At 39.5% G+C, this 23,208-nt stretch overlaps 1 protein-coding gene across 2 annotated transcripts in view; it reads left to right on the forward strand.

Annotated features, from left to right (window-relative positions):
• Positions 1-23,208, forward strand: part of DDX46 (DEAD-box helicase 46) — a 78,240-nt gene that overhangs the window by 49,509 nt on the left and 5,523 nt on the right. Inside the window, exons 16-21 of one of the 2 annotated variants that reach the window (XM_025860840.2) lie at positions 10,307-10,500; positions 11,408-11,545; positions 11,858-12,007; positions 16,280-16,456; positions 18,224-18,442; positions 18,760-18,904. In XM_025860840.2, the coding sequence (XP_025716625.1) occupies positions 10,307-10,500; positions 11,408-11,545; positions 11,858-12,007; positions 16,280-16,456; positions 18,224-18,442; positions 18,760-18,904 (1,023 nt within the window). The remainder of the gene's footprint in view (positions 1-10,306; positions 10,501-11,407; positions 11,546-11,857; positions 12,008-16,279; positions 16,457-18,223; positions 18,443-18,759; positions 18,905-23,208) is intronic. The other variant, XM_025860841.2, reaches the window with a different exon arrangement.

Here is a 23,208-nt window from a genome sequence, read left to right on the forward strand (position 1 = left end):
AGTTGTTTATCTCTCTTTTCCTCAGCTTCTTTATTCTCCATCGTTTGGTCTTTTATATCACTACTTATCTCTTCTGCCTCATTTATCCTAGCAGTTAGAGCCTCCGTTTTTGATTGCACCTCATTAATAGCCTTTTTGATTACGACTTGGTTAGAATTTATTTCTCCAGGAAGGGATTCTCTAGTATCTTCTGTGCTTTTTTAAAGCCCAGCTAGTATCTTTATAATTGTCGGTCTGAACTCTAGTTCCAACATCTTAGTAATGTCCATGTTGATTAGGTCCCTGGCAGTCGATACTGCCCCTTTTTCTTTTTTTTGAGGTGAGTTTTTCCATTTTGTTATTTTGTCCAGAGGAGAATAGATGAATGAGAGAACGAAATGCTAAAAGGGTAACAACGACCCCAGAAAAACATACACCAAACAAATCAGAAGAGACCCGAAACTGGGGGGAAGAGGAAAAAAAAATATATCATGCTGGTGAATAGAACAGAGCCACACGCTAGATTTTGGGTATATTTTGGTTTGTTAGAAGGACCTGCCTTCCAAAATTTTAAAGAAAGAAAAACAGATATATACAAAAATAAGGGTAAATACAGGGTGCCTGGGTGGCTCAGTTGGTTAAGCGACTGCCTTCGGCTCAGGTCATGATCCCGGAGTCCCGGGATCGAGTCCCACATCGGGCTTCCTGCTGAGCAGGGAGTCTGATTCTCCCTCTGACCCTACCCCCTCTTGGGATCTCTCTCTCTCTCTCTCACTCTCTCTCTCTCAAAGAAATAAAATCTTAAAAAAAAATAAGGGTAAATACAATGAAGGGATGGAATATGACTATAAAAATGAAAATTAAAAAAGATTTAAAAAAAGGAATTGATAAGTTAGTTGAAAAGGAAAGAAGAAAAATTTTAAAAAAAGAAATAGAAAAAGAAAAAAAAAGAAAATTTAAAAACAGCTTTGAGGGGCGCCTGGGTGGCTCAGTCGGTTAAGTGACTGCCTTCGGCTCAGGTCATGATCCTGGAGTCCCGGGATCGAGTCCCGCATCGGGCTCCCTGCTCGGCAGGGAGTCTGCTTCTCCCTCTGACCCTCCCCCAATCTCATGTGCTTTCTCTCTCTCTCTCATTCTCTCTCTCTCAAATAAAATAAATAAATAAAAAATCTTTAAAAAAAAATAAATAAAAACTTAGCTTTGAAAGACTAAAGAATCATAGGGGGAAAGCCATGCATTCTGTGTGCTGTATACCCCTAGTGCTGGAGTTTTGCAGTTCTCATTGATCAGTAAACTTGGTCTTGGCTGGATGTTCTTGCTGATCTCCTGGGGGACGGACTTGTTACAGTGATTCTCAAGTTTCTTTGCCTCAGGCAGAATTGCACCGCCCTTGCCAGGGGCCAGACTAGGTAATCACCTCGGGTTTCCTCTCAAGGCTCTCCGTACAGCTTTCAAGGATGAGAAGGGGCGCCTAGGTGGCTCAGTTGTTACACGTCTGCTTTCGGCTTAGGTCGTGATCCCAGGGTGCTGGGATCGAGCCCTGCATCAGGCTCCCTGCTCAGAGGGAAGCCTGCTTCTCCCTCTCACACTCCCCCGCTTATGTTCCCTCGCTCTCTTGTCTCTCTTGGGGCCCCATTCCTTGGTGCGACCTTAGGGTAAAGCAGTCATTCCTGTCTCCCTGGTCTCTGGCCGCACTCTGTGCTCTCCTGGCCTGTGACTGAGCATCACACGGCCCCAGTTGGACTCTGCAAACCCAGCAGATTCCTATGGCATGCTCCCGTGCCGCTCCTCTCTGCAGGAGGAAGGGGAATCTCCCCAGTTCTGTTGCTTGTTGGGCCCCGGCTCAAAAAGCAGTGGCCCGACTGTGCTGGGGATCATGGTCATGGCAACCCCAAGCTGAGAGCCCACTCGTGGGCTCACTGTTTGCAGCCGGCTTTGCCCCCTCTGATACCTGGGAGCTTTCCACACTCAGGCATCCTCAGTCTTTCTGTGACCCTGAGGGTCCTGAGACTAACTGTCCTAGTGAGAGTTCCACACCCCCCTGCTTAGCCACTGGAGCAATGTCCCTCACTGGAGCCGACTTCTAAAAGTTCCTATTTTGTGCACCGCTGCTCTATCACTTGCTGGTAGCGGAGGCTCCCTCCGCATATCCTACCTTCCAGAAAGTGGTCGCTTTACTGTTCATAGAGTTGCTGCTATTCTTTTCTTTGATCTGTTGAGTTCATAGGTGTTCAGAATGGTTTGATAACTAGCTGAATTCCTGGGACCAGATGAAATTTTGGTCTACTCCTCTGCCATCTTGCTAGCCCTGTAGGGTAGTTCTGTTTTTAAGTGTTTGGGGAATCTCCGTGCTGTCCACCAACAGTGCTTGAGGGTTTCTTTTTCTCCACATCCTTACCAACACTTGTTTCTTGTGTTGTTGATTTTAGCCTTTCTGACAGGTGTGAAGTGATAGCTCATTGTAGTTTTTGCTTGTTTTTTATTTTTCAAGATTTTATTTATTATTTATTTGACAGAGAGAGACACAGCGAGAGAAGGAACACAAATAGGGGGAGTGAGAGAGGGAGAAGCAGGCTTCCTGCTGATCAGGGAGCCTGATGTGGGGCTCAATCCCAGGACCCTGGGATCATGATCTGAGCCGAAGGCAAACACTTAACGACTGAGCCACTCAGGGGCCCCTCACTGTATTTTTGGTTTTCATTTCCCTGATGAGTGTTGTTGAGCATCTTTTCAGTTGTTTATTGACCATGTGGATGTCTTCTGTGAATTTTAAAAAAATTTCAATTCACTTAACATATTATGTATTAATAGTTTCAGAGGAAAAAGTCAGTGACTCATCAGTCTTATATAATGCCCAGTGCTCATTACATCACATGCCCTCCTTAATGTCTGTCACCCAGGTACCCCATCCCTTCCACTCCCCTCCCCTCCAGTAACCCTCAGTTTGTCTCCTATAATTAAAAGTCTCTTATAGTTTGTCCTCCCCCTCTGATTTCGTCTTGTTTTATTTTTCCCTCCCTTCGCCTATGGTCTTCTGTTTTGTTTCTTAAATTCCACATATGAGTAAGATCATATGGTGTTTGTCTTTCTCTGACTGACTTATTTCACTTAGCATAATACCCTCTAGTTTCGTCCACATTGTTGCAGATGGATTTCATTCTTTCTGATGACAGATGCTTAACTCCTGAGCCACCCAGGTGTATTTAGGGTTTTTTAAGAATTAAAGGGTATAACCACAAAATTCTTGATCTCCACATGAAATTAATGTGCATTTTATACCTAATACATAGTTTGATGCATAGTGAGAAGGAAGATCAGAGATGGTCTGCATGCTTTGTGTTTTATAGAGCTACCTGTAATTCTTCAAGATTTCAGATCTAGTAGGGGAGGAGTGAAGGCGGGAGGTAGGGGAGCTTCCTGCTTAGCATAGAGTCCGCTTCTGTCTCTTCCTCTTCCTCTGCCTCTCTCCCTCCCACTCATTCTCTCTCTCACTATCTCAAATCGGGGGGCACCTGGGTCGCTCAGTTGTTAAGCGTCTGCCTTCGGCTCAGGTCATGATCCTAGTGTCCTGGGATCAAGCCCCGCGTTGGGCTCTCTGCAGGAATCCTGCTTCTCTCTCTCCTATTCCCCCTGCTTTTTTTCCCTCTCGCTGTCTCTCTTTGTCAAATAAATAACATCTTTAAAAAAAAAAAAAAAATCTTAAAAAAAAACCCATAATGCGTCTAATAGGGTAAATAATGATGAACTTAGAGCAACACACTGGTTTCTACTTCTGGGTAATTATGATATATGAGAACAGAGGCATTTTTTTATAGGGCAGAGTGCTTCATTGAGGCCTTGGAGTTGTAGTATTAATACCAGTTACTTTTTAAAATCTTAAAAAAAAAAAAAGTCAGACGCTTAACCGACTGAGCCACCGGGGCACCTGGGTGGCTCAGTCGGTTAAGCATCTGCCTTCAGCTCAGGTCATGATCCTGGAGTCCTGGGATCAAGCCCTGAGTTGGGCTCCCTGCTCACTGGGGAGCCTGCTTCTCCCTCTCCCTTTGCTGCTTCTCCCTCTCCCTTTGCTGCTTCTCCTCTCTCTACTCTCTCTCTCTCTGTCAAATAAATAAAATCTTAAAAAAAAAATACCAGTTACTTTTTTATTTTTTCAGCAAATACAGAAAGTACTCAGGGGGCGCCTGGGAAGCTCAATTGGCTATGTGTCCGACTCTTGATTTCAGCTCAGGTCATGATCTCAGGATTGTGAGGTCGAGCCCCACAAGGGCCGTCCGCTGGGTGTGGAGCCTGTTTAAGATTCTCTCCCTCTGTCCCTCCCTTCCCCCACTTGTGCTCGCTCTCTCAAGAAAAAAAACAAAAAAAAACTAGCTCAGCTGCCTTAAATCATGAGAAATTTTTATTATTTTGCAAAACATGAAATCTGATGGCGAAGTAGACTCCATATTGTTTCCTTCAGTGGCTCACTGTCACTGTTTTGTAGTTTCTGTACTGCCATTCTGAGTGTGTTAACTTAGTTATTAAGCCAACTTTTTTCATGACTCCAAAAGGCTTCTGCAGTTTTAATCATCACTTTTGTATCCAGGCAACTTGCAGAGGAAGAAGACTGTTTTCCATATGTCTGTGTCTTTTTTCCCCTTATTTTTATAACCAGAATTTTTAAACACAGAAAATCTGAGAAAATTATATAAGGAACACCCTTGAATATCCAATATTAGATTCTACAACCAACATTTTTTTGTATTTCTCTTTCATAGCTTTAGCCATCTGTTGTTCTACCTACTCATCATGTTTCTTAGGTTTTTTTTTTTTTTTTAAGATTTTATTTATTTGACCGAGAGAGAGAGAGAGAGAGAGAGAGGGCAGAAGCAGGCGGAGCTGCAGGCAGAGGGAGAGGGGAAAGCAGGCTCCCCGCTGAGCAGGAAGCCCAGTGCAGATGTGGGGTGGATCCCAGGACCCTGGGATCATGACCGGAGCCGAAGGCAGACATTTAACTGACTAAGCCACCCAGGCGCCCCTGTTTCTTAGTTTTTTGATAAGTTTGAAAGTAAGTTTAAGTTTTAGCATTAGTGCATTTCACTTCAATATGTAGATGGTTAACACAAGTTCATTTTATTTTTTTATTTTTTAAGTAAACTCTACCCCCAATGTGGGGCTCAAATTCATGACCCTTGAGATCAAGAATCATTCTCTTCCAACTGCGCCAGCCAGGTGCCCCCCACATTTTTTCTTTAATAAATTATCAGTAAACTGTAGTGAAATGTACATATCTTAAGTGTGCCATTTGATGAGTTTTGAAAAATGTATGTAAGTTGTGAAACCCAAATCTCTATTCAGATATACCTTAGAACTTTCCCTCTATTAATTCCTGTTTTCACCCCCAGAGGCAACCATTTTGTATATTTTTTCCCAACATATATTAGTTGTATTTAGAATTTGAGATAAATGGAATCATATTTTCTGAACCTTTTTGTGTCATGTTATCTTTCAGTCAGCATGTGTTTCTGAGTTCTTCCCTTTGTTGTTAATTTTATATAAATCTACCCGTTTGCTTAGTTCATTTCTGTTGACACGTGGGCTGTTTCTTGGTTTTATTGCCGCTTCAGTCGTCCCACAGGATACATCATAATCAGAATATGGAATGGTTCCATCACCCCACAAAATTCCCTTGTCCTATACCTTTAAAAGTAACTAAAAAGTAATTTAAAAAATACTGTTTATAACGCCGGGCAACCACTGATGTGTTCTTATAAGAATATATGTAAATATAGGTTATATATTATGCACTTGGCTTTTTTCACTCAGCATAATGACTTTGAGACCCAATGAATTTGTTCATTTCTTTTATCACCCAGCATTGTTTACTGTGGATGTACCACTGTTTGTGTATCTCTTCATTTGCTGAAGAACATTTGGGGTGTTCCCAGTTTTTTTTTAATTTTATTTATATTTTTAAAGATTGACTTATTTATTTGAGAGAGAGAGAGTAAGCATGGGCAGGGGAGGGGCAGCAGGAGATGGAGAGAGAGAATCCTGGAGCAGACTCCTTGCTGAGTGTGGAACTGGACACGGGGCTCAGCCCCAGGACCCCAGGATCATGACCTGAGTGAAAATCAAGAATTGGTCACCCAGCCGACAGCCACACAGGCGCCCCAGATTTTTCCCAGTTTTTGACAAATATGAATAGAGCTGCTATTGAATGTTCAACTGCAGATTTTTGTGTGAATGGTTTTCACTGTTGTAAGGTAGATAACCTGGAATGCGATTGCTGGGTCATATGGTAAGTGTATGTGCTGACTGTATTTCTTCTACTTGTGGTTCACTGAGCCTGTAGAACCTGTAAATTTATTCCCTTGGGATATAGTTTGTGATACATTTGGGAAAATCTTGACTATTATTTCTTCAGGTTTTTTTTCCTGCGCTATTTTTCTTCTTTTTTGGGAACTTCAATTATGTGTATGTTCAGCCCTTTAATAGTGTCTCAAATGTCTTTGATCCTTGTTCACTTTGGGTTTTCAACCTTCTTCTCCCCTCCTTAATTAAGATTGGGTCTTTTTTTTTTTAATAGATTTTATTTATTTATTTGACAGAGACACAGCGAGAGCGGGAACACAAGCAGGGGGAGTGGGACAGGGAGAAGCAGGCTTTCCGCGGAGCAGGGAGCCCGATGCGGGGCTCGATCCCAGGACCCTGGGATCATGACCTGAGCCGAAGGGAGAGGCTTAACAACTGAGCCACCCAGGTGCCCCATGATTGGGTCATTTCTTAACTCTTATCTTGAAGTTCATGGTTTCCTTTTTGCCATCTCTTACCTGCTGTTAAGTCCATCCAGTGAATTTTTAAATTCAGATAATGCATTTTTTTAGTTCTGGAATTTACAACTGGCTCTCTTATATTTTCTTATTTCTCTAATTAGATTTTCTGGCCATCCATTATGCACATTTGAAAATTTTTCCTTGACCATAGTTAAGACAGTTGCTTTAAAATCTTTGACTATTAATCATAATATCCCTGTCATCTGAAGTCAGTTTCTATTGACTGTCTTTTGATTTTGTTTTATGTATTTTAAATTTTTTTTGTCCAGTAGTTTTGGTTTGTGTACTGGGCTTTATGAATGATACACTATACAGTCTGAATTCTCTTATATTTTCTTTAAGAGTGTTGTATTTTGTTTTAATAAGGCAGTAACTTGATTGAACCCTTATTTGAAAGTCTTTTTTTAATGGGCAACATCTGAAATCTCTGTTCATTTCTTTTAGCCATAGCTAGGCTGCTTGGATTGTCCCATGCATGCATAGTTCAGGGGCCACAGATTTGAGCATGCCTACTCTGTTGTTCTTTCTTGGATTTATCTCCTGTTTTTCTGATCCTGAGTTTGTCCTGAACTCTTTCTTCTTGTCAGTAAGACTTTCTATTTAAGTTTGACTTCCTTCCTTGGCGTCCCGGGGCCTTTCCCCAAGCAAAATCTTTAAAGTAAATAAATAAAATCCTTTAAACTCAGGGAGTGCTGTTATATTATTCCATATGTCAGAAATTCCAGTTTTTGATTGCTTTTAGTCACTGTCTTGTGCCTTCAAGTAGTTTTTTTTTTTTTTAACATTTTGGTTAGAATTCATAGTTGTTATCTGCAGGAGGGTTGGTCCAATGAATAGCTTTTCCTTCATTGAGGGAAACGTGTGTTTTTTCTTTTTCTTTTCTTTCCAGATTTTATTTATTGATTTGGGAGAGAGGGAGAGCAAGCACCAGTGGGGGGGAGGGGTAGAGGGACAAGCGGACTCCCTGCTGTGCAGGGAGCCCAATGCAGGACTCGATCTCAGGACCCTGAGATCATGACTTGAGCTGAAGGCAGACTCTTAACCCACTGAACCACCCAAACACCCCAGAAATGTGTTTTTTCTGTAAGTAAGGACATTTCCCCCCATAATCCCTTGTCTGTACTTCTCTTATCTCTTTCGTCAGAACTGCATCATATGCTTGTGTGTAAATCATTTGTAAGCAAGGCGAATGACTAATGGTTCTTAAAGTATTGTACTGGGACCCCTGAGAGTCTCAAAATTTCACGGGTTCATGAGATCACAAGTATTTGTGTAATAACCTCACCACAAGCTTTGTCTTTTCCACTTTCATTCTGTTAGGAGTGTATATAGACTAGTTTTCTAAAGGTTTTGTGGCATGTTATATTGCACCAGATTGGGGTGCAAAAGATATGACATGCCAACTATCCTCTACTAAGCCAGACACTAAAGAGATTTACAAAGTTGTGAAGCATCTTAATAAATTATTTTACTATTTTGGAAGGGTTGTTTTTCACAAAAAATTTTCAATTGTAATATGTAATTGCTTTATTTTTATTTTTAAATAAGTTAATAAGTACTTTAAAATTTTTCTGTTTTGGTTTCTTTTTTGTTTTTTAAGATTTTATTTATTTAAGAGAGAGAGCACGAGTGGGGGGTGGGCAGAGGGAGAGGGATAGGCAGACTCCCCACTGAGAGTGGAGCCTGACACAGGGCTCGATCCCAGGACCCTGAGATCATGAACTGAGCTGAAGCCAGACACTTAACTGACTGAGCCATCCAGGTGCTCCAGTTCTAGTTTCCAATACATTAAATATTGATAGAGATGACTTAGGTACAGTAAACCTCTCTGGATTTTTTTTTTTTTTTAGATTTTATTTATTTGACAGAGACACAGAGAGAGAGGGAGCACAAGCCGGGGGAGTGGGAGAGGGAGAAGCAGGCTTCCCGCCGAGCAGGGAGCCCGATGTGGGGCTCGATCCTAGGACTCTGGGACCATGATCTGAGCCGAAGGCAGACGCTTAACTGAGCCACCTAGGTGCCCCAAGCTCTCTGGATTTAATCCTTATTTTATTATTTATTTATTTATTTTAAGAAACATTTTATTTATTTATTTGCCAGAGGGGGAGAGTACAAGCAGGGGGAGCGACAGGCAGAGGGAGAAGCAGACTCCCTGCTGAGCAAGGAGCCCAATGTGGGACTCGATCTCAGGACCCCGAGATCATGACCTGAGCTGAAGGCAGATGCCTAACCATCTGAGCCACCCAGGCGCCCCTTAATCCTTATTGATTTTAAGAGTATAAAGGCAGCCTTAGCACAGAACGCTTGAGAGGGGTTCATTCACCTCCTAAAACTGAGAATGAGGCTCATCTCTGGTTTGATATACATGACTATGTGTTGGCTGGATATTTGAACAAACTTGAGGTATGTTTAAAAGGAAGAGGGTTAATTGCTGCTGGGCAGGTATTCCATGTGTTTCACTTAGCATATTATATTCACTTCATGGAATAAGGTATGTGCCATTGAGTTAGGTAGTCAGGATACGTCAGTCTAAAGTAAAAGCTTTGGTACCTTTTAATTTTAAATTTATATTGATTTTGATTCCATTAATTTTTTTAATAAGACTTTTGGGTTCAAAGTTAGATTCCACTTGTTTTGACATTAGATCCAAATATTTTCTTTTATTCATTCTTTGAATAGTACATTTAAATTTTAGGTAATAATATTAATTAACATTGATACATACTTAGATACTAAGTATTCTTTGTATTTTAAACTCAGATCATATGTGAAGCCTTAGAATATGTCCTGCTGCAGAATTGAATTTCATGGTTTGAGAATTTACCCCATTCCATTTTGTAATTACTAGAAGTTCTCCATCATAAAATCAATTTGTGGTCTGATTATCTTGTACTAGAACATTTTAGCATTTTATATTCTCCTTTATCAGTCATCTCGAGGCTTTTTGGGTAACGTTTAAGAGAGATCCAATTGGGCGTACACTTTTTAACCAGTGTATTTCAAACTTTTAATAGGAATGTGTAATCACCTAAGGATCTTGTTAAAATATAAAATCTGATGCAGTAGTTTGGGGTAGGACCTGAGATTTTGCATTTCTAACAATGTCCCATGTGATTGATGCTTCTGCTGCTTGGGAAAAAAATGATTAGCAAGGCTCTAATTAACTCATAGGAGAAGGAGAAAGATCTGAATCCTGTTAATGTAGGCTGAATGTACCCGCTTTTTCTTCTTTTATTTCCTAAACAGGTATAGGTTAATGAATCTGAGGTGGAGTTCTGCAAGAAAGGGTGCCAAACAAGGGCAGATTTGGAAGATTCATAAATGAGTTGATAGCAGTAGCCTTTGGTATTGCCATTACATTTCCTTAGTGTTTTATTTTTTATACCCTTGTTGGTGGACGTGTGGTCAATGTATGTTGGATTTATTCTTTACTCTGCACTTATTTCTGTGCTGGAGGAAATGAAAAATTTAATTGCATTGTGTGGTTTTATAACTTTTTTTAAATTTACTTGCAGGTATTGATCAGTATGACAGAGATAGCATCATAAATGACTTTAAGAATGGGACCTGCAAACTTCTCGTAGCTACTTCTGTTGCTGCCCGAGGTCTAGATGTAAAACATCTGATTCTTGTGGTAAATTACAGCTGCCCCAACCATTATGAGGATTATGTGCACAGAGCAGGACGGACTGGAAGAGCAGGCAATAAAGTAAGAAGAATTTTTTAAAGTTGATTTCCATTATATTTAAAATATAGGTTTTTTTTTTTTTTTAAGGATTTTAAGGAGTAGATAATAGGAGTTATGGGGACATTTTGAAAATGATCAATCCTCAGAGTATGGGGACTAGTTGATACTCATTTCTATATATAATATTATTTTTTTTTTAAAGATTTATTTATTTATTTGACAGAGAGAGACACACACAGCGAGAGAGGGAACACAAGCAGGGGGAGTGGGAGAGGGAGAAGCAGGCTTCCTGCGGAGCAGGGAGCCCAATGCGGGGCTCAATCCCAGGACCCTGGGATCATGACCTGAGCCGAAGGCAGATGCTTAACGACTGAGCCACCCAGGCACCCCTCCAGGAGCTTTTTGGTTCAGGCAAGAGAAAGGTTGGAGTTGGACATACATGTATATATACACATACATACATATATGCACACACACCATAAATTGTTTTGTTTTTTTTATCTTTTATTGGTCTTAAAAACTATGTAAGGGAAAAATTATATGGAAAGCTACATCCTAGAAAGTTAATACAAGTTAGTTGGGGTAGAGTGGTGCAGTGGGTAGTGTAGGAAGGGAATGCAAAAAAAGGGGGAAAGATAATGTGCTATATTAAAATCCATATTTGTGACAATGCATTTGTGCGTTTGTCTAAAATCATATATTTCTATTTATACATGAAGAAATTAGAAATTTTCTGGTTTTGCTTACTTTTAAATATTAAACATAGATATTTCACTTTGAAGCATTAAAGAATTTAGTAGGACTCTTCTATTTTTTTAATGAAGTTAGTCTTAAGAGGATTTATTAGGTGGGTCAGATTTTATCTTGTGATCTGAGTAAGAGTCTTGTTGTTAGTGCCTAACAGTTCCACTTTTTCATCATTCATTAGGGTTATGCGTATACTTTTATCACAGAAGATCAAGCTCGCTATGCCGGTGACATAATTAAAGCTCTTGAATTGTCAGGAACTGCAGTGCCTCCTGATCTGGAGAAACTTTGGAGTGATTTCAAAGATCAGCAGAAAGCTGTGAGTTTTTTTTTAACTCCCATTATTTTTATGCAGCTCATTATTGTGTTGTAAATCTTGAATATTTAATACTTGTAAACCTTGATAGGATTATTTTATCTCTTTAGAGAGGGGGAAAAGGAGTGAAAACAAAATCCTTTCTTTTGCTTCAACCCAGTATTATGTAGAGTTCTTTTTTTGTTGTTCATGTGCTAGATGAAGTGTTTTTGTTACATTGGTATGCACTACTTTGAAAAATACTTAATTACTCCTAAGTTCCTGAACACTAACGTTTTTTAGTATGAAATTAACTTTTTTGTTTTTCCTTGAAAGGAAGGGAAAATAATTAAAAAGAGTAGTGGGTTCTCTGGTAAGGGATTCAAGTTTGATGAAACAGAACAAGCTTTGGCAAATGAGAGGAAGAAGTTGCAAAAAGCGGCTCTCGGTCTGCAAGATTCGGATGATGAGGATGCTGCAGTTGACGTAAGTGTCCTTTTTCTAAGCCTCATTCGTGCCAATTGAGAATTGTTGCTTTTGTCCTGGAGGTCTTACCATTTGCTTGTTGAGATCGCCAGTCATTGCAAACATTTTTGGTGTGTGCCCTTCCCAACCCTTTCTCTCTCTCTCCCTCTCTCTGTCTCTCTGTATAGTTTCATATGTCCTACCCATATATATGTATTTTCATAAAAATGAGGCCATACTGCTTTATATACCTTTACAACAACAGTCTTAGGTTGAAATCTTCTCGTTTTAGTAAATTGATTCTTGCAGTCTTTTTTTTTTTTTAATGAATTTTTTAAAGATTTATTTATTTTGAAAGAGAGAGCATGCATGAGTGGAGGGAGGGTCAGGAGAGAATCTCTTGCAGACTCCCTGCTGACCACAGAGCCCTACCAGGGCTTAATTCCGTGACCCTGAGATCATGACTTGAGCCGAAATCAAGAGTCGGATGCTGAACTGACTGAGCCACCTAGGCGCCCCTCATTCTTACATTATTCTTAATGGTTACATGATATTTCATTGTATGGATATTCCACAGTTTAATTAATCAAACCCCTAATTTTGAATATGTGGGTTGTTTCTATATATTCATATTTGGAATATATTATCATAAACTGTATTTTACTGCTTGTGCATTTAATTTTGCACATTCATCAGATTAAGTTTTGAGGTTGAGTAGTGTAAATGGAACTGCTAGGCCAAAAGGGTTATCTAATTTGGTTCTGAAACATTGTCACATTGTCCTCCTGCAAAGCGAATACTAGTCTGCATCCCCTGTAGTGGTCTGAAGAGTACCTGGCCCCCCACGTCTTTAATAATATTAGTGCTAATATTTTTACTGTGTAAACTTAATCATTACAGAGTATCGTCATTAACAATAGTCACGGGGCACCTGGTGGCTCAGTTGGTAGAGCATACGACTCTGGATCTTGAGGTAGTGAGTGTAAGCCCCACCCACATCGGATGTGGTAGAGTTTACTTAAAAAACAAAAACAATAATAGCGCTTTTGAGTGTTACTGAGTGCCATGCATTGTGTCAGACACTTTACAGGGATTATTTCATTTACTTCTGCACATTATCCAGACAAGGTAGATACTCAAGAGTATTCCCATTTTATAATTGAAGAGACTGAGATTTAGAAAGAAATAATCTTTTCAGATTTACGTAGCGATTAATGGGATGAACTGGGCCCTGTACCCATTCCATTCTTACTTCAGAGCTCATGGTCTTAGCCAATGGCATGATTTGTGACCCAGTGAAGAGCGACCCTGAGGACTCAGCAAATTCAGGGTTTCACAGAATATCCTTGGGAACCCAAAGAAGCTTGAGCTCTAGAAGAGCATGTTTTCATTATAAAATAATTTTGGAAAGTCTTCCTAGTGTATACTACTATAGTGGTATTAGCATATCAAAGAACGTTTAAATCCTCAATTCAAGAAGCTTGTTTAACTTTAACTCAGAAATCCTCTAACACATTTGATCATTGATTATAGAAGGTTTTTTTTTTAAATATATATATATTATATATACATGTATATACTGTATTAAACCTAAGCTTAGGACATAATTTTAGAATCAGAAATTCAATCTGATCTTGTCGTTTGAGGAATTTGAAGCCCAGAAAAAGTATTTGGCCTACAACCACATTGGCTGTTAAGCACAGACAGCACCAGACCCCAGATCTCTCATTAACCCTACACCATTTCTTTCTAATGTACCATACTTGCTTAAAATTTAATTAAGTCAGTGTTTTAGTTATTGGTTATGGTGTAACAAATCAGTCAAAATGTTGTAGATTAAAACAACAAACATTTATTATCTCATTTCCTTTGGTGTAGGAAATCAGGAGCAGTTTAGCCTGTAGTTCTGTCTTAGGGTCTCATTGAGGTTGCAGTAAAGCTGTTGTCCCAGGGCATGGCCATCTGAAGGCTTGACTGATACAGGATCATATTCTTTCATGATGGTTCACTCACTGCTTTTGTCAGGATACCTCTTTTCTTTCCTCTGCCTGTGTGTCCTTATAACATGGCAGCTGGCTTCTCCCAAAGTGAGCTGAAGGAGTGGCAAAGAGGAAGCCTTAAGGCCTTTTATGACTACTGTCTAAAGACACACACTGGCACTACTACTTTATTTTGTTCTTAGAAATATGTCATTAAGTCCAGCCCACACTCAAGAAGAGGCACTCAAGAAGAGGCTCCACCTTTTGAAGGGGAAGAATATTAAAGAATTTATGGCCTTGCTTTGGAACCACCTGTATTGTTTTCTCTTTAGGCAGATAGGGGCAGAGGGAGAGGGAGAGAGAGAATCTTAAGCAGGATACACACCCAGTGTGGAGTCCAACTCAGGGCTCGATCTCACAACCCTGAGATCATGACCCGAGCAGAAGTCAAGAGTCATATGCTTTAGGGGAGCCTGGGTGGCCCAGTCAATTGGGCGGCTGCCTTTGGCTCAGGTCATGATCCTGGAGTCCGGGGATCGAGCCCCATGTCAGGCTCCCTGCTCAGTGGGGAGCCTGCCTCTCCCCGCCGCTCTTGCTCGATCTCTCTCTCTCTCTCTCTCTCTTTCTCTCTCTTTTTCACTCTCTCTCTCAAGAATAATTAAAAAAAAAAAAGAGTTAAATGCTTTAACCGACTGAGCCCCCCAAGCCCCCCAAAAAACCACCTCAGTTTTTTTGTTACTTTGAACATTATTTTGAATCTCATTGTATGAAATATATCGGTTCTTTCTCTGGTTAACTTTTTTTTTTTAAGATTATTTATTTGAGACAGAGAGTGTGTATGAGTGGGGAGAAGGGCAGAAGGAGAGGGAGAGAGAGAATCTCAAACAGAATCAGTGCTGAGCTGAGCCCTATGTGGGGCTCGATCTCACAACCCTGAGATCATGACCTGAGCTGAAATCAAGATTCAGACACTTTAACTGACTGAGCCACCAGCTGCCCCACCTAATTAATTTTTAAAACCGTATGCAAGCTTTTCTCTGCATTTGAGTTTTAGCAGATAAGCAGATAAGGCCTTATTAACCTAATTTAAGTATATAAAGGGGTTTGTATCTCTTTAGTTGGCATTGTCAGTAGTCATTCTTGGGCAGAAGGCATCTTTAAAAGGAAATGCAAATAGCCTATGAGATAGATGTGTCCAGCCTTAGAATGACACAGTTGCAGCTGGACTCATATGGCTCCTGGAAGAGCTGAGGCATTCACCCTTTGTTCTTGTTTTGATGGGGAAAACAACCTTACTGTTTTTCCTTTTTTGGTTCAAAGGAATAAAACAATAAAGCCTTCTTTTCTGATTCTGTTACCCAATTTTTTTTTAAAGATTTTGTTTATTTGGGAGAGAGGGAGAGAACATGAGTGGGGAGGGGCAGAGGGAGAGGAAGAAGCCAACTCTCCACTGCAGGGAGTCCGTCGTGGGGCTCCATCTCAGGACCCTGGGATCATGAGCTGAGCTGAAGGCAGATGCTTAACCAGCTAAGCCACCCAGGTGCCCTTCTGTTACCCAGTTTTGTTTTTTTAAGATTTTATTTATTTATTTGACAGAGAGAGAGAGAGAGGGAACACAAGCAGGGGGAGTGGGAGAGGGAGAAGCGGGCTTCCCGCGGAGCAGGGAGCCCGATGCGGGGCTCGATCCCAGGACCCTGGGATCATGACCTGAGCCGAAGGCAGACACTTAATGACTGAACCACCCAGGTGCCTCTGTTACCCAGTTTTTAAGGCAAACCCATTTACACTTTAGAAGTTGGGAAGGATTTGGGGATCCCCACCCTAGGAACATGTACCATTCCCCATGAGAACTGTTGACTATATTTTTAGTGGCCTACTGGCCTTGAGTTACACTGCCCTTTTTTCCAGCCTTTTTCATTGTAGTTTAATTTAGCCTCAAGTCATACTTATATCTCAGCTGCATCATGTTGGGTGCTCTGTCTTGACAGCACATGTTCCTCAGTTGCTAAACTGGGATGTATTTTTTGGACCACTTAGGAGTGTGCTCACTTGGTTCATGTGGCACTGTATCTCTGTTTTCCTTCTCTTTTTCTTTTCCCTTTTCTTTTTCCTGCCATAGGTAACTGATTTTTTAAAATGTACCACCCTCAACAAATAGCTGGTCTATTTTCCTATTGATCTGTGTGGTTGAATTAACAAATATAAGTGTCTGATTCTAGTCATATGATAGAAATAGTCTTTATTAGTTTCTGTGGATATATCTAAATTGGTATTTTTAATCCAATTTTTATTAATCTTTCTTTTTCTTCCTTAGATTGATGAACAAATTGAAAGTATGTTTAATTCAAAGAAGAGAGTTAAAGATATGGCTGCTCCTGGAACATCTAGTGTTCCTGCTCCAACTGCAGGAAATGCTGAGAAATTAGAAATTGCTAAGAGATTGGCTCTTAGAATCAATGCTCAGAAGAATCTGGGAATTGAGTCTCAGGTATTAAGTAATTTGTTCCAAGTTTTAGTCATTACTTTTTATGTCAGCACAAGTGAACAGGTTGTTCTAGACATTGAGTTAGTGGGAATTTAACATAATCTGAATACAGAATTCTTCAATTACTGCATTTGGATAATTCCTCTTATATGGTTGACTGAAATATTAATGCCTGTTTTGGAACTCCTAACTGAAGCATATTAGCTGTTGATAGTTTTTTTTTTTTTAAGATTTTATTTATTTATTTGACAGAGAGATAGAGCACAAGTAGGCAGAGGGAGAAGCGGACTCCCCGCGGAGCAGGGACCCCCGATGTGGGACTCGCTCCCAGGACCCTGGGATCATGATCTGAGCTGAAGGCAGATGCTTAACCGACTGAGCCACCCAGGCGCCCCTTAGCTCTTGATAGTTTTATAAAGTAATATTCTGATTGGTCTTACCAAAATCTTAAGGAAATAATTCCTTTTTTTTTAAGATTTTATTTATTTGAGGAAAGAGTGCACAAGTGGGGGGAGGGGCAGAGGGAGAAGGAGAAGCAGACTCCCCACTGAGCAGGGAGCCCGCCGTGGGGCTCAGTCCCAGGACCCTGAGATCATGACCTGAGCCAAAGGCAGACGCTTAATGACTGAGCCACGCAGGAGCTTCCGGCTTTTTCTTTTTTGATCTGCTTTTATTGGGCACACAAGCAATTCCTTGGAATTATAATACCTGGTTACGTAACTCAAACTAACATGGGCTTAAGCAGTGGAAAATGTGTTAAATATTTCACATGCCATCTTTCTCTTGAGAGCTCTTTTATTAACTTAATTTTTAAGAAATTATCAACTTAATTTTTAACTAAGAGTAAACTTTCATAGCATTCCCAACGAATATTTTAACAGTGTTTTGAGGATTTTGAGAGTTTGTGGACCTGTAGAGCCCTCTGTCCAGTAGGATGGATAGCTTCAGGACTGTAACACCCAAGCTGGAAAGACCAAGCCAGATGCTAGCGGACTGACTCAGTGAGGCAGCCACAATCAAGGCTTAGAGGCTCAGGTTTCTGTTTTTGTTTAGCCAGGGAGGATCACTTCTCTGCTGCTTGGCTCAGATCAGGTGTTTAGCCAGTGAGTTACCATGAAGTGTCTGCTATACTTGGGTTTTACTTCCTCTGAAAACAGGGATTATAGTGCCTAATCTAATATTCTCTGGGATTATTATTGCTAATAACTCTTTATAAGTGAAATCAAATAGCCACGCCTTCTCATTGTTAGAAAAGCTTGAGGTTTGAGTCATGTATTACCCACAGAATTCTGTCCACATTAGACATATAGTATAATTAAGTTCCAATTAAAAAGGTTTAAGTACAAAATAAAGTAAAAGGGTAAGTCAGTCATTTACTGTAATTTACTGTACATTGGCTTGGGCTATGAGGGGAGGAGAGCTCAGTGGTGGTAATGGACAAAGATTCTAATTTAGAGGAAATTCTTAGGAGCCACAAAGTTATATAAATGATTTTAGAAGTATTTCACTATATTTGATATCAAGAGTTACCTAATTCTCTATGATCCAGTAGAATTTTTAATAATAGAGTTGAATGTTTTTTATTTTTCTCATCAAAGTAAGAGAGATAGATATATTAAACTATTAATATGTACTGCTAAATTGCACATGAGTAGGACTCTGCATTTGAAAGATGCTTCTAGTTAGTGGCTTTGCAGAATAATTTGTGGTAGGATCCCTGATCCTGTCTCTGCCCTCATTTGAGATTTGACTGTAGGTCTTCTTTAACTGCAGGATGTGATGCAACAGGCCACCAATGCAATTCTCAGAGGTGGCACCATTCTGGCTCCCACTGTGTCTGCCAAAACCATTGCAGAGCAACTTGCTGAAAAGATCAATGCCAAGCTCAATTATGTGCCTTTGGAGAAACAAGAAGAAGAGAGACAGGATGGTGGACAGAATGAATCTTTTAAGAGATATGAGGAAGAATTAGAGATCAATGACTTCCCACAGGCAAGTAACAGTTTTAAACCTTTTTGAATCATGGAGTAAAAACTCTTGCTTCTTTAGGAGCAAAAATAACTTCTTTAAAACCCGTGAACATTTTAATAGCTACTTCACCTTTTATTTAGATGAGGGAGACAACAATAGAAATTTTATTTTTATGAATATTTTCTAGTTATATTAGGATCTAAATGGTTTTATGTGAAGGTGTTAATTATATTCTTAATATTAAACATCATATTATTTAACCAGCCTATTCTTTGTTATTACACCAGGTTCTTGTCCTGTTGTGAAGTGATTTTTTCTCCCCACCCTTTCTTCCATAGACTGCTAGGTGGAAAGTTACCTCTAAGGAAGCTCTGCAGAGAATCAGTGAATATTCCGAAGCTGCAATTACAATCAGAGGAACATATTTCCCACCTGGCAAAGAACCTAAGGAAGGAGAGCGGAAAATTTACTTGGCAATTGAAAGTATGTATTGTTGGTTCTGTTGCAGTCTTGAGTTAGGTGAGTTGATAGAGATGTAACAGACATGGAGAGAATGTAAGGTCACTTCGAGAGAGTATAAAAATAAGGAACATGTATAAGAAAAAAATAGTTTCATATATCATTTAAGGTCTTTATTTAGAAATTCAGTACGTATAGAAAGGTGAATGATCTGTTTATGGAACTCTTTTAGTCTTGACTATTCAGTCAAATTAGAAAATCACTCTAAAAGAAAACATATATTTTAAGGACTGTTGTGTTTATGCTTCTAATAAGTAGAATATTCTGGCCGAAGTTTAGATTAGAAAGCAAATCAGTATATTAGTTCACTTAATGTTTATCCAAGCAAGTATTCCCTGTGAAATTATGCCCATAAAAGTTCATGCATATCTTTAAAAAAAACTAGAAGAGGACAGATAATACCATAACACAAAGTATATAAGGTATAATATAGAGTGATCAGATTTGGGTTTTTTTGTGTGTTCTGTTTTGTTTTTAGATTTTAATTTATTTGAGAGATTGTGTGTGTGTCTGTGTTTGTGTGTGAGAGAGAGAGAGAGTGTACGGGAGTGGGGAGAGTGGCAGAGGGAGAATATAAGGGAGAAAATCTCAAGCGGACTCCTTGCTGAGCATGGACCCTGACGCAGGGTTAGATCTCATGACCCTGAGATCATGATCTGAACCTAACCTAAGATTTGGATGCTGAACTGAGTGAGCCTCCCACGCACCCCAGTCAGATTTGCTTTTTAACTTTATTTCACACATTCATGAATGAGTTCAAAAGAGTTTCCATTTTTATTTTTCCCCTAATGTATTATTCCACTGCATAGTAGGACAACTTGCCTCCCTTCATTTAAATTTAATCTGAATATCTTTAATAGACTTACAAGGGTAGACCAGCCAGATCCACTTCATCTATTTAATGAACTAAGTATTTGTTGCATACTGATTTTGGAGCTGTGGAGAGGTTGATTCTGTGTGTTCTGTAAGCTCAGAGTCTACATACATAGTGCTTTAAATAGCTTTGATGGCTCCAGAGAAGCCTCTCTCACATCACATATTATCTCGGGTACTAGTCTACTTTGAGGCGCACACATCACTTCTGACAAAGAAGCCTTACCTCATCCCTCTTCACTCTGTAGCTCTTTACCTGTTTGTTTTTCTTCACAGTACTCATCACAGGAGTTGTAATATATTTTTACTTGTCTGTGTCCTTCCCCTACTAGAGTTCTGTGGGTGTGGTGACTTTATCATCTGCTCTCTTCTCAGTTCTCTGTTCTCTAAATTTTCTAAGTAATGCATCTGATTAAGCCCTATAGTCACTTGTCTTCAGGATACAAAGTATTACTTGACAGGCATGTCCTTTATTTGATCTTTTTAAAGCTGCACTATCCAAGAGAACGCTCTGTGATGGCTATGGAGCACTCAGAATATGGCCAGTGTGACTGACATTTGTAAATTTTATTTAATTTTTGTAAAGGAATTCATATTTTATTTTTTATTTTTTTTAAGATTTATTTATTTATTTATTTGACAGAGAGAGAGAGAGAGAGAGAGAGAGACAGCGAGAGAGGGAACACAAGCAGGGGGAGTGGGAGAGGGAGAAGCAGGCTTCCCACTGAGCAGGGAGCCCGATGTGGGGCTCAGTCCCAGGACCCTGGGATCATGACCTGAGCCGAAGGCAGACGTTTAACAACTGAGCCACCCAGGCGCCCCACTTTTTTATTTTTTTTTAAGTAATCTCTATACCCATTGTGGGGCTCAAACTCATGACAGTGAGATGAAGAGTTGCATGCTCTACTGACTAAGCCAGCCAGGTGCCCCAATTTTTATTAATTTAAATTTAAATAGCCACATACATGGCTGGTGGCTACTGTAATGGTTAGCTTTTCTCTAAAGTTTATTGTTGGAAAGATCATTAGAAGGTATTTAGATCCATTGAAAGTATATTGTAAATAAGGTCACTGTTAGTGACTGTTAGTTTTTTCTTGCTATATTTTGGCATTTCTTTGATTCTGTGAAGACTTTATAATTTTAGGTAAGTTCTTTACTGAATATAATCTACAGATGATTTGCTTACATATTAGGATTTGATTCTTTCCTGGCCAAAACAAGGAATCCCACTAACATGACTAAAAGTTAATTAGTGCTGTGCCTGTTTAGTCACTTTCCTTTGAATTGGTGACATCAGTTGTTTTTGTGTGGCATCTTAGCATGAAGACACAAGAAGAGAAACACATGTATTGTGTGTATCCCGTCTACCCCTAAGTAGAAATCATTTCCTGGCTAAAAGTGCGAGATAGGGTCAGAGTAAGTTAAAGCACTGACAAGTGCTGTTGCCAAGGTTATGCTGTTTTGTTTTGTTTTTTTTCGCTTAGTAAGTATTTGCCTGGTGCTATAAACTTTTGATTAGTTTCCAAATTTCTGATACAGTTGATTTCACGTTTTTGCAAATTTATTCACTTTTTGTCCAAGGACAGGATTTTGGAGTTCCAGGCTCTGCCATTTTTACTGATGCACTGTCACTATTGGACTTTTTAAAGTTAATGATGAATTGTGGCAATGGGGAAACTCAAATGCAGCCTTTATATGTTCCATGTTATTGCCATTCTGCCATTATTTCCTGCATATTTTAAAATGCATGCATATTTAAGATTCATGCATATTTTAAAATGGTGTACAAAGGATGTAGAGCTAGAACTAAGCAAATTGCATGTTTGGTTTTTTTTTTTGTGATTGTGACTTTTATTAAGTCAGGTATTTAAATGCATCCTTTTATGTGTCCTGAAAGACTTTTGTTCTACCAGTGACTGTGTGTTTCTAAATCATGTGATACTCTTCCTTACTGTGTAGTAAAATGAGGATTGCTGGCACCTACTTCTTCAAGGAGAGAAAATTACACTGACATCTTTCTGCACTTGGAACTGGACAGGTCTCCCCTACTCCAGTGTTCTTTAGGCCATATAGGATGGAGACACAGTGTCTTCCAGTGGAATCTGATGATAAAACCCTTGGTATACATGTAATCAACCTTTTATTTTCAGCTTGAATATCATGGGTGTCATTTAAGCAAAACCAGTACCTTTAACTGCCTGCCTTATAAAGACATAAATCAGATATAATTGTTTGCTTTGAGAAAGGATCCTCTATGTAATTCTTGAATTTAAAGGTACTTATGTTTAGTATAGTGTAATATATCAAGGTTCATCTTACATAGAACTTTATCAGAACATATCTCCTCTACTGCCAAGTGAAGTGAGAAGCACACAGCTTCTGCTTGAATTTTCCATCCACTTAGAATGCTTCTGGTCACTTCTCTCCACTGTCAACTTGTGCTTAGGAAATAACGTCTAGTTTTTATAATCTAAGCCAGCTTTTTTCCTCCTATGTTATAAGATAATCTTGTCAAAAATGAATCTTTAGAATTCTAGAGCCATAGTGATGGTTAAGAACTGGAGATTAGTAATTAAAGTAATCCAGAGCTTTGAGATTTTCATAGATGATTAGTTTTTTAAAGGATTTTTTAGTTTTTGAAACGTCAGCCAGATCAACTGAAGTCTAATAGGATGAAAACAGGTGTTGGAAGGAGCCATTGTCATCTGTTTCTAGTTCTGTAATTGATGGGACCCTACTGCCTGGCTCCTTGGAGACTCTGTGTGGCTCAGCAGTTTCAGGCCTCCCACCAGGCAGCGGGAAGGAGAACAGGAAGGACTTATGTGCCTAGCCATCCTATATAATTTATAGCCTGTTTTGTGACTCTCTCTTTTTACTAGTGGAGAATCCCTTAAAAGCAGCCAGAGTTGTTTTAGGACCAGTGAAAGGAAATGCCTCTTTTCCATGGCAGCTTATAAACATATGTAACCTATTACCTAAAGAAGCTTTATAAGTCAAAACTTTAAACTGGTCCAAATGGTCAGGCTCTAACTAAAGTAGGAAAATTACTCTTCTACTTGGATTTAGGTGAGAGTGTCGTTTTCTTTTTTTTTTAAATAGCACAGGGTATCAACAAGCTTCACACCAACTCATGCCAAGTAGCATATTTTTCTCCTGAATTTCATTTTGGTTGTAATTTTTAGTCTGGCTTCACTCTTGATTCTACCCTTTTGTTTACTTTCATCCACTTCTCTTCTCTTCCAGCACCCACAGCTTTAAAATGTGTGGTTGCTGGCTGGTGGAGGTGTAGGATTTAAATTAGATATGTTGCTACTTCACAGCCATACTCCTATTGTTAAAACTGTTTCTTCTTCCTCCTCCCCTTGCTCTTTCTCCTCTCTTCTTCTTTTTCCTTT

This window comes from Callorhinus ursinus, unplaced genomic scaffold, assembly GCF_003265705.2.
Source record: "Callorhinus ursinus isolate GAN/ISIS: 27379988/994484 unplaced genomic scaffold, GSC_fseal_2.0 scaffold30, whole genome shotgun sequence".
Lineage (NCBI taxonomy): Eukaryota > Metazoa > Chordata > Mammalia > Carnivora > Otariidae > Callorhinus > Callorhinus ursinus.